At 42.6% G+C, this 11,379-nt stretch overlaps 1 protein-coding gene across 5 annotated transcripts in view; it reads left to right on the top strand.

Moving 5' to 3' along the window:
• Window positions 1–358: 358 nt before the first annotated feature.
• The window catches only part of YTHDC2 (YTH N6-methyladenosine RNA binding protein C2), a 46,430-nt gene continuing 35,409 nt past the window's right edge, over window positions 359–11,379 (top strand). For 3 of the 5 annotated variants that reach the window (XR_009820924.1, XR_009820923.1, XM_010208037.2), the window contains exons 1-5: window positions 359–915; window positions 1,304–1,394; window positions 5,799–5,995; window positions 7,639–7,838; window positions 8,447–8,613. Coding sequence is in view for 3 of the 5 variants with exons in the window: in XM_010208037.2 (XP_010206339.2) it covers window positions 717–915; window positions 1,304–1,394; window positions 5,799–5,995; window positions 7,639–7,838; window positions 8,447–8,613 (854 nt within the window). In the remaining 2 variants the exon portion in view is untranslated. Of the gene's footprint in view, window positions 916–1,016; window positions 1,158–1,303; window positions 1,395–2,416; window positions 4,066–5,798; window positions 5,996–7,638; window positions 7,839–8,446; window positions 8,614–11,379 lie in introns of those variants that run through there. The other 2 variants (XM_062019368.1, XM_062019369.1) reach the window with 2 other exon arrangements.

Genomic DNA, 11,379 nt, shown 5'->3' with positions numbered 1-11,379 from the left:
TCAGAAAGAAGGAACGAAGAATGTGCTTCCATTAAATGTGACAGGTGAGCATGATTTGAAAACTGCCTGGCTGTCTGGTTAGTCCTACACCTCAAACCCTTTTGAAGGTCAGCTTTGATCCTAAAGGCCTTTGGAGCCTAGCACATCCTTGCGCCCAAACTGAAGTACGTCTGGGGCTCCTATGGAAAGAGGCTTTTTCCGCCAGGGCGTAACGGGGGCGGAGACTCCGGGGGTGGCAGGGGCTGCCCAGGGAGGTTCGACAGGGCCCGGCAGCAGCTCCCACATCGTTTTATTGCGCAGTGCACCACAGGAACAGGTCGCTGAAGACACCCCTGTAACTCCCTGGGCCAGGAGTAGGCAGCTGCGACTTCCAGATCCGAGGAAGAGTCAGTCGGTAGGCATGACGAGCCCTCAGTGCCCCGCCACCGCTGCCAGGCGCTGAGGAGCTACGCTAACGGACACCTCACCTCACAACACCCTCCAACAGCCGCGAGGCTGGCGGCTGAAGGCTAGTCGGAAGCTCCGCCCCGAAACGCGGAATCCTGCCTCGCCCCGCCCCGCTCCCCGTCCTGCGCACAAACGTCAGGGCGCTGCGTCGTCCCTCTGCTCCTCCACCGTCCCTTCCGGCTTCTGTTTGGTTCCTCGCGTTACCGGCTCTTGGAAGTCTTGCTGCGGTTTCCGCGGTACCCCGCGCTGTCATCCCCGGTTGCGCCGCCATGTCGCGGCCCAGTAGCGTCTCCCCGCGGCAGCCTGGCGGGGGCTCGGTGGGCTCAGGTACCCCCGCGGCGGCCGCCTCCGTCGGTCCTGCGGCAGGCCGCAGCCGAGGCAAGGGGCTGAAGGATATCCGCGTCGACGAGGAGGTGGAGATCGCGGTAAATCTCGCCCTGGAGCGGTTCCGGTACGGAGACGATAAAGGTGCGTAGTGGAAGTCCAGCCCCGAGGGTGTGGGAGGGAGGGAGGGAGGGACGCCCGCCCCGTCCTGCCTGGCAGGTGCACTCGGCTGGTCCCGTCGCGGGAGTACCGCGAGGCGAGCCCCGGGGCAGGGGTGACAGACCTCTGCACTCGGAGGCTCTCGTGGGTTCACCGGTAAAAGCCCTTTCTGAGCCCCTTTGTGACCGACCGAGGCGGCCCGCCTGTGAGGCCCGCATCGCTTACAAGTAAGAAAATAAAGCACTGCTGGGAGTCTCGTTGTTCACGGGGAATCCCGTTGTTTTCGAGACTGGAAAACTCATAACGTCGAAGTAATACAACAAGAATACTGTGTGTTATATTCTTTTGTTTACTTTTTTAATTACCTTTCCAGAAATGGAATTCCCTTCTTCTTTCACCAGTACTGAAAGAGCATTTGTTCACCGGCTCTGTCAGTCTCTTGGACTGATATCTAAGAGTAAAGGGTAAGTTGGAGTCTGCTTTTGATTTATTATTGTCTTTTTAGGTCCAAGTGTATGGAATTTTTGTTTCTAGTGTATCTGACAAATGTGGCAGGGAATAGTGTTAAAGTCTAAAAATAAAGAACAAAACAAGTGTCTTTGTGCTGTGCTTTAGCTGTACTTATAACTTGTGGTGTGCTTTGTTTGAGATACTTTGTCTTTACACTGTTTCGTGTATTTCAGTGTTCCATAAAAAAAACTCTCACAGAGATTTATTCAGGTTTTCATGTGCTATTCTGTGCCAAAGAATTTTGCATTGAATCTCATACCTTGGCAAATAAAATGCAAACTAGAGTAGCATGTCTGAAGGAGTACTGCTGAGAAGTGCAGAAGAGAGTTCATGTACAGTTACAATGTTTCATTCTGTTACTCTGCTCTTTTTGTGAAAACCTGTGTTTGTTGATTTGAAGAGCATGCATGAGAGCTGAGAATCCAATTCTCTTGGGAGTTCAGGTGACAAAGAAACAGGAGGAGAATGTTACAGGACAAATCCTGGATTGTCTTGGATAACGTGTGTGTGTGTGAGATCAGCATTTGTTGTTCCTTATTTTTGGTCATACTTCATGATTCTTGCAAGAGTAGTATAACATGCTAATTCTCTGAAGTATACTTAATTAGGGAGTGTTACTCAGCATTGATTGTGTTGAACATGTAGCTTGGTTTCAAGTGTAATGCTGTTTAAATTACACTTCCATTGTGGCAGCAGTCTTAGGAGTAGTGTAGCTGATTTTTGCCACAGATAGTGGAGACAGTGAACTTGTCTGACTTGCGTATCTTTTCACCACGTTTTGGGAACATGGAACATTAGAAGACCTAGTCAGATGTGTGCTAATGGTTAGGGGAAAATGCTTATGTTGTGCCTATACTTAACTGTAACAGGTAAACCCTACTTAAATCCTTATGGATTATTTGTAGGGCTTTGTAAGTGTCTCTGCCAAGTGTCTCCTTGGCAGATTCTCTGTTATTTTTTGTTGTTGTTTTCATAGAACCATAGAAATCTCAGGTTGGAAAGGATCGTTGACAACCACATGATTAAGAGGATCTCCAGATGCTCCTTGATCTGATAGGCTTGATGCTGTGACCACTCTCCTGGAGAGCCTGTTCCAGAAACCAGTCACTCTCTCACTGAAGAACTAATGTCCAGTCTGATCTTTCCCTGATACAGCTTCATTCCATTTCTTCATGTCCTGTCTATAGTCAGTATTGTGGTTCAGGCCCAGCCAGCAACAAAGCACCACACAGCCTCTTGCTCACTGCTGCTCCCCTAGACATTCCCACCATCTTTAGGATGGCGGAGTGAGATGAGAGAAAAAAAAAAGATAACCAGGGACTTCTGAGATAACCCAGAAAAGAGGGAAAACCAGGAAGCACTATCCACTTCTGGCTTCTTAAAAAGTGATTGTGGAGGTGCCCAATTAGCTCAGCCCCAGAAGTGGGTCTGACTGAAAGCCGGGGAGAGTTTTGAGCAACTTCTTAGAGGAGTCATCTTTACAGCCCCTTCTGCATTACCAGAAGTGGCTTCACACAAACCCATGACAGTCACCAGAGAAAGAAAAGCAGCACCTTCTGCTCTGCTGCTTCTCTTGAGGAAGCTGTAGACTGCCATGAGGTCACTCAACAGCGTTCCTCAAGCTGAACAAACCAAGTGACTTCTTAAGTCTTCTCCTTGAGACTTTTAACTATCTTGGTCACCATCCTCTGGATACACTCTTAATAGTTTGATTTCCTTCTTGTATTGAGGCACTCAAAAGTGTGCAATGTACTTGAAGTTGTCATGGTTTTAGCATGACAGCCTTTTCTAGGAAGGGGCTCTAAATATGGCTCCTGTAAGAAGTTGCTCGAAACTCTCCCCAGCTCTGAGCCATTTAGATGCCTTCACAATCAGTTTTTAAGAAGAAGCCAGAATAGGAGGTGTTTTCCTCTTTTTTCGTTCTTCTGTCCCTTCTTCTCTGGCTAGTGGTCATGCAAGTAGTGGGAAGAGTGGGAGAAACAACCATGCGGACTCCAAGGTCAGTGAGGAAAGAGAGGAGGAGGTGTGCTGGAGCAGAGACTCCTCTGCATTCTATGGACTAGTGAAGCTGAGATTTGTTTCCATTTTGTTAAAGATGCCGCATTAAAGGCAGAGATTCATTTTGCTGAAGACCCTGCATCAAGGGCAGAGACTCATTTTGATAATGACCCCATATCAGGGGCAGTGACTCATTTTGCTAAAGAAGACCCCGTGCCAGGGGCAGTGGCTGTGGCTGGAGGAGGCCCTGTGCCGTGGGAGAGACCCTATATTCACAGAAGCTCTAACTATGGGGAAGAACCCACAACAAGTTAATTAAACTTATGCCTAGAAATGTGTCCCGAGGGATGAACCCTGTATCTGCAGAAGCTGCAACTGTGTTGAAGAATCCACACTAGAGACTAAAGACTGCATCCCGTGTGAGGGACCCTGTATTGGCAGAAGCTGCAGCTGCTGGGAAGAGCCCACACCAGAGAAATTAGTTAAGGGTTGTGTCCTGGGAGAGGGACTCCGTATCAGAACAGGGGAAGAAGGTGAGGAGTTGTCCTGGGAAGAAAAAAAGTGTGAGAGCCCATCTGTGAGAGACTGACAACATTCCCCCATTCCCTGCTCCGCTGAGCCGTTGAGGTGAGGAGGAGGTAGAGATATCAGTAGCAGTGAGCTGGGCCCAGGAAGAAAGGAGGGATGGGGGGAGGAAGATCTTAAAGTGCTGGTTGTAATTTTCTCATAATCCTACTCCTTTTTTTGCATTTATTCTGTTCTCTTTCTTGTAGGTAGTAGAATAAACTTTCCTACTTTCCTATCTAAATCAAGTACTGGAGTCTGTTTTGCCCAGAACTGCAGCTGTCAGCAAGCCCTCCCTGCTCTTGTCTTAATCCACAACAATCTTGCTTACCTTTTTCCTCTCATTTCACTGGTGCCTTCACCATGCTAATGAAGGTGGGGGTGAATGGAGGGCACCGAGTGAGAGACTGTCGTGGTGCTTCTTTGCTAGCAGGGCCAAACCATGACAGGTGTAATAAATTCTTCATAGGTAGCATGTTTTACTCTAGACAGTGTTAACAGTGGGTCTTTCTGGAATTAATATTACCCATAGCAGCCCTTGTAGTACTGTGCTTTGTATTTGTAGCTAGAACCGTGTTCGTAACACACCAGTGTTTTGGCTACTGCTAAACAATGCTACCTCTCAGGGCTATCTTTCTAGCTCCCTCCTGTCTCTGCAGTTATGAGGAGTGTTGCCAGCCTGTTGAGGGAGATGATCTTCCCCTTTACTCGGAACTGGAGAGGCTGCACCTGGAGTAATGTGTCTAGTGCTGGGATCACCAAAAAGAGAGAGCTGTGTATGTACTGCGAAGACCCCAGGGAAGAGCCAACAAGATAGTGAACGAACAGGCTGAGAGAGCTGGGACTGTTCAGCATTAAAGAAGATGGCTTGGGGATCTCATCAATGTATATGCTTATTTGAAAGGACAGTTCCAAGAAGATGGAGCCACGCTCTTTTCAATGGTGCCCAGTGACAGGACCAGAGGCAGTGGGCACAGGTTGAAACAGGATATTCCCGTTGAATTTCAGGAAACACACTGCTACTGTGAGGGTGACTGAACACTGGCATAGGTTTCCCAGAAATACGGTAGTCTCCTTCCTTAGAGCTATTCAGAAGCCTTCTGGACATGGTCTTGGGCAACTGACTGTATGTGACCCTGTTTGAGCAGGAGCTTGGACCAGATGACTGCTTTTCAGTATGAGCTTCTTAGACTGAGAAGTTGTTTTTCAAAGTGTTGATTTGTCATTGTAGGTCAGGCTCAAGATAGTTACTTAAAACAGTTATTTGCATTTCAGTGTCAAAGCTGTCTGAGAACAAATGCAGTGTTATTATTGTTTTGGCTCTAACTCCAGAATTGTCTGTTATGTCTGTTGATTTGTAACCTTTAAATTGCTTAAATTAGTCTAGAAATCAGTTTTTGTCTGATATCTCTCAGTGTTGATTGATAGAGTTATTGACAAAACTGGCCTCTCTTTTGGGGAGAAAAGGCAATTATAGACCTTTGACAGAAAGGTAGCAGAGCAACAGTGTTACATAGAAGCCTATTAGTAAGTTTGTGCTGGCCATAGTCATTCAAAGTCTACAGTATCTGTGCTACACTACCACAGGTGGTTTTGATGGTGGATATTGCAGATGCTTCTGTTGTTCTGGTATGTTTTACAGTACGTAGGACATTATTTCAAAGTTTCTAGTTGTGACATTATATTTTAAAATAATCTTACAACCATCTTGAAGGTATTATGGTCAAAGGTCATTTTATACAGATAAATAGTTACTTATTCCTAAAATATATATTTTATCTTCTTTTTTCTCCCAGAAAAGGAGCAAGTCGATATCTGACTGTAAGGAAGAAGGATGGGTCAGAGCTAACTCATTCAGTAATGGCTTGTTACTTGGCTCTCAGTACAAAACATGCCATTCGTAGTTTAATTCAGAGATTTCCTGTCACAAATAAAGAACGAACAGACCTTCTACCAAAGACAGAGCGAGGAAATGCATTTGCTGTTGAATCTGGTATGTTCAGTGTGTCTTCTGATATGGACTTGTGAATCAACACTGCTTAAAAAAAATCCGACACACAATCTAACCACAAAATAAAACCTTTCACTTCTGTCTCCTATCTGAACTGACAACCCTTCCTCCAACCTGTTAGTTTTCTATATAGAGTATTTTAAACTGGTATCATGAGGAACTTAGGCAGTCGTGTCACCCACGTTCCATTGTCTGCCTTGTGCCAAGTTACTTTTAAAACTTTGACCCACTTCCACCAAATTTATTTGAAAGTATATTTTATAAAATATGCGTTCCTACAAGTTCCATGAGGTGAGATTGGACAGAGAGATGTTGCTGTGACTGTCATGTAAGAATACTCTTTTAAGAGAAAGAGGCTGGCTGTTCTGTTTGTAGAAATTTGTTTTTGGTAAGAAGTTTATTTTTTATTTTGTCAACTTTGAAAATAGATTTGGTTCCTAACAGACTGCTATCTAGACATACTCATTTCTAGAATGTTCATGGGAAGGCAAACTTGCTATATATGTGAGTTTTTTAAACCATGCTTTTTATGAGATTAACAATTATGAGTGTAAGAGTTGTGTTTCTGTGTGTATAACTAGGTGTAGTACACAGAAAAACACTTGTATGAATGCACTTTATTTCACTCGATATTTCTGTTTCACGACAGTTATGTTTTAACTGCTTCGTTTTCTAGTTTTCTTTCTCAATTGATTTAGTTGTTTAATAGGATTGTTTAGCAAATAGAAGGAAACCCTGATAAAAGTACTGAAAAGCAATTCTCTGGGAATATAAGTCATAAACTAAGTAATAGCTAAAATCTCTCCTTCTTTTCTCTAGAATGGTTTTTGGCTCTTTTAATATGTTAGCCTGTGTCTGTCTTGTAATTTAATGTGTTAATCTGTTAATCACATTAAATATGTAGAATTGAATTTACAGCAAGCTTTTTAATTCTTCTGGAAAATAATTATTAAGGAATGTCACTTAAAATACTGAATTTGAAGTAATGTCCTCTGACGACAGTTCTTTGGCTGCTTATTCATTGCTTTCTAATACATTAGACTGTGCTGTGTGGGTCCAGGGATCTAGACACAGCATGGTTCAAAGCAAATCTTATGATCTAGAGCATACGGTTATGTAAGACTGACTGAAAGGAGGTCATAAAAGACCACAGAGGATGTGAAAAAAGGCAGAAGAGTAAAGTTATCTCTTTCTCAGCAGATATCTTTATCAGTTTGGAATAACTTAGAAGATTAACTATACAGTGAATATTTCTAGGCAAGCTATAAAGGTTAAAAATGTGTTAAACACGTTACAAAAACCAGAAAAATATCCCAGGCTCCTTTTCTTGGGTGTATTTCTTTGCTCTTCATGACCTCTATTGACTTTGAGCAATGCACTGAGGTAGTCTGTTTTTGTTCAAAGTATCTATGCAAATAACTGCTTTGAACAATACTTATTTCAAGCACTGTAACAGCATGTGTTACCAAGAATATGGCTTCTACGTGGGATATATTTTTCACTTTTTATCTATAGGGATGCATGTGAGTTCAGGAATGTTCATATGTTGATATGTGATTTTTAAGCAATGTTTTAATGACCTTCTTTTGTATCTACACAAATAAATTGTTAACTTCTCTTCACAGAAAACAGAGAAGTAAACAAGACAAGTGGACGACTTAGCAACGGTATCCCCCAGGTTCCAGCAAAAAGAGGGGAATCAGAGTTTGATTCCTTCAGACAATCACTACCTGTTTTTGAAAAACAGGAAGAAATTGTCAAAATAATAAAGGACAACAGAGTTGTTTTGATTGTAGGAGAGACTGGATCAGGAAAAACTACCCAAGTATGTTTACTTAATGAAATGAAAAAGATAACTGTTTGTGGAAAACAAATGCCAATTTTATACTATTTATGTAATAAGGGAATTCTTTATGGTAGTTTTAAAATTTATGCTTGTTTTTCTGTGTAGTTGAAAGTCTTGTGTTCTAGCTCACTCTTTTGAAATATTAAGCCAGCGTGTATTTGCTAAGAACATAAATGATTCGGCACAGTTTTCTGGTAGATACTTGTTTTTTGCTAAAACATTGAAGGCAAAGTAGCTATGATTATTTTATAGCCCTTCTCCTTCTAAAACTAGTTCTGTTCTTTGTATCTAGAACAGAATATTATTCTGTCGAAATGAAAGATTACCTACAGGTAATTTTGTTTATAGATTTCTCTGAAGCAGGAGAGTGAAGCTTCAACTGGTTTTTTTGGGTTTGTTTTTTTTTTTTTTGGTCAAAAAGCTTAAAATTATAAATGCATTTTTACTGCCTTTCTGTCACTTTGTTTGCAGTGGTAATCCTATTGCAAATCATTCTGCAGTCTGTGTACTATTGAGGCACAGTTAAATTGTTTCATTGTGGTAAAAAAGCTATGACTTTTATCCATCTGAACCCCACTTCTTTACAGATCCCTCAATTCCTTCTTGACGACTGTTACAAAAATGGAACTCCCTGTCGTATATTTTGCACTCAGCCAAGACGTTTGGCAGCGGTTGCTGTGGCTGAAAGAGTGGCAGCAGAAAGAAGAGAAAAGATCGGCCAGACAATTGGTTATCAGATTCGATTAGAAAGCAGGTACTAATGATGTTTTTTGAAGTCAATTGATTTTGTGTTGGTATCTTTAATCTTGTGTGCATTTAAACTACAGTATATTCAGATCACAGCCTAGTGAAAGCTCAGTATGTCAAGTATAGGTAGGACATGTTACTTTAGGTCATGAAATATTTCAGAGAAGAAGTCAGTTTTCCTCCTGTATTTTGCAGTTCTTTGTAGGAAGTTGTCTTGCATAAGTGAGTTGTAAGTGCTCTCGATTTATTCTTGAATGTAGAATTCTTTATTTTCAGTTCAAATCTACACTTTCTTTTTTTCTCTCTACTTTTAACATGTATAGATCTAAAAATGTGCAAGGTTTTGAAGATAGGTAAGAGGACTAGCGTATTGTAACAAATGCTGCATAGTGAGAGTTGTAGGAAAACATACATAAAAGGAAAAACAAAATTGGAAGGTGAATGGTGAAGTTGAACAATATATACCAATCTAGTTTGGGTTAAATTTTATCTGTTTCAGCTTTTATGTTTAAAGCATGAAGTGATACAGAAGTAGGGATTACTATATTGCCTGAGGAATTTCTTCCTAAAACAGAGAGGAATGGAGGAAAGTCTGAAGTTTGTATGCAGGTTCTAGATTCTTCAAACTATGCACATAGTGGGATTTCCAGGAACGGATAGTAGTTGGGGTACGGGTGAGGAGACGACGGCAAAGTTATAACTGGTTATGTTGCTTATATGGATGAGATATCACATAATGAAAATGGATGCACTTGAACAACAAAGACAAGTTGAAGAATTTCATTACATGTAGAAAAGCTTAAAAGGCTATAAGAAATTAAAAGGGCTAGTAAAGATGAATTGCAAATAGGATGGATGATTATTCTGTGGAAGTACAGTGCAGGATGAAGAACAACAAAGTACAATCATATCAAAATGAAAGAATTACTGGAAGCAATGCAGAAAATCCTACTTAGGAAGAATCAATAGGTGCACTCAAGAGGAATAGCAAAAAGGAGAAACGGCAACTCTGGGCAAAACAAAGGTGTGTGATGGAGGTAACACAGGAATCCGATTATCTAAGTTTTATTAACTATTATACAGCAGCGATGATTTCCAGAAGGCTGCTGAAGAAGAGAATAGAGGTGGGTGAAGTAAAGCATTCAAGGAAGGAAGCAGGAGGATATTTGAAAGAAGAGGTAAATTCTGAACTCAGAAGGAAATAGCCACGGGGTAACTAGTGAGCTCATGTCTTCCAGAAAAGAAATGCAGAGTGCTGTTGGAACTTTTTCATACTTAAGGTGGCAGTTCTGGAAAACATAGTGGCAATTGCTGCTTTTAATTGCACAGCTAACTTTGCCACAGGTACTGGAATAGTAACTTCGAAAGTTTTTTTTTTTTTTTAAATTTTTGAAGAGAAAAAGAATTTGAAAAGGTTCGGGTGATTTCTTTGTGATTCTGTCAAATATAATCTGTTGGGTTTGTGTGATGAGGTTTTAGTAGCCAGGAGGTTACATGGGTGGCTTCTGTGAGTAGCTCCCAGGGTCTTCCCCTGTGTCTGACATAGCCAATGCCAGCTGGCGTCAGTATGGACCTGCTGCGGACCAAAGCCAAATAAATCATGATGATGGTAATGCCTCTGTGGTAACATACTTAAGAAGCAGGGGAAAAAAACAAACCTGGACAACTGCTGCCAGAGAGAGGAGTGAGAATTTCTGAGAGACACAACTCTGCAGTCACCAAGGTCAGTGAAGAAGGATGGGGGAAGGTGCTCCAGGCCTGGAGCAGAGATTCCCCTGCAGCCTGTGGTGCAGCCCATGGTAAGGAAGCCCTGTCCCTGTAGCCACAAAGGCCACAGTGGAGCAGAGATCCACCTGCAGCCCAGGCAGAGCCCCAGGCCAGAGTGGGGGAATGCCTAAAGGAGGCTGTGACCCTGTGCAAAGCCCACGCTGGAGCAAGCTCCTGGCAGGACCTTAGAACCCCTGGATACAGGAGCCCATGCTGGAGTGGGTTAGTTATCAGGACTTGTGACCTTGTGGGGGACTTCATGAACTGCACCCTGTGGAAAGGACCCACGTTGGAGCAGTTTGTGAAGAACTGTAGCCTGTGGGAAGGACCTACATTGGACAAGTTCATAGAGGACTGTCTGCCATAGGAGGGACCTCACACTGAGGAGTCGTTTCTCTGAGAGGAGACAATGGCAGAGACCATCTGTGATGAACTGACCACAACCTCATTCCCCGCCCCCCTGCACCACCTGGCAGGTGGAGGAGGAAGCAGGGAATTCAGGAGTGAAGTTAAGCCTGGGAAGAAAGGAGGGGGAAGATTTAGTTTTTATTTCTTCTTACCCTTCTCTGTTCTAATTGGGAATAAATTAAACTAATTTCCCCAAGATTAGTCTGTTTTGTCTATGATGTTAATTGGTGAGTAGCCTCTCCCTATCCTTGTCTCAATACATGAGCCTTTTGTGTTATTTCCTCTCCCCTGCCCAGCTGAGGAGGAGATAAAGCAGCTTTGGTGGGCAACTGATATCTAGCCAGGGTCAACCCATGAACTATAGGCAAATGTGAAGACTTTATCCAAACATATGCTGAATAATTTTTCCAAAACGGTCCACACAATTTTTCCAGTAAATTAAACAACATGGAGAGGTTCTCAAGGTTGTGTTTCACTTGCCTATTTCTTTATATAAATTTGAATCTCACTTTGTTAATTAATCTGTCATCTGAAGTTTTGGAGCCTGACCACTAAGATTCCTTAAGAAGTCTCTGGAAATAGACATAGTTTAAAAACA

This window comes from Colius striatus, chromosome Z, assembly GCF_028858725.1.
Source record: "Colius striatus isolate bColStr4 chromosome Z, bColStr4.1.hap1, whole genome shotgun sequence".
Lineage (NCBI taxonomy): Eukaryota > Metazoa > Chordata > Aves > Coliiformes > Coliidae > Colius > Colius striatus.
Note: the sequence above shows the minus strand (reverse complement) of the source record. Positions and strands in the feature narration are given on the sequence as shown.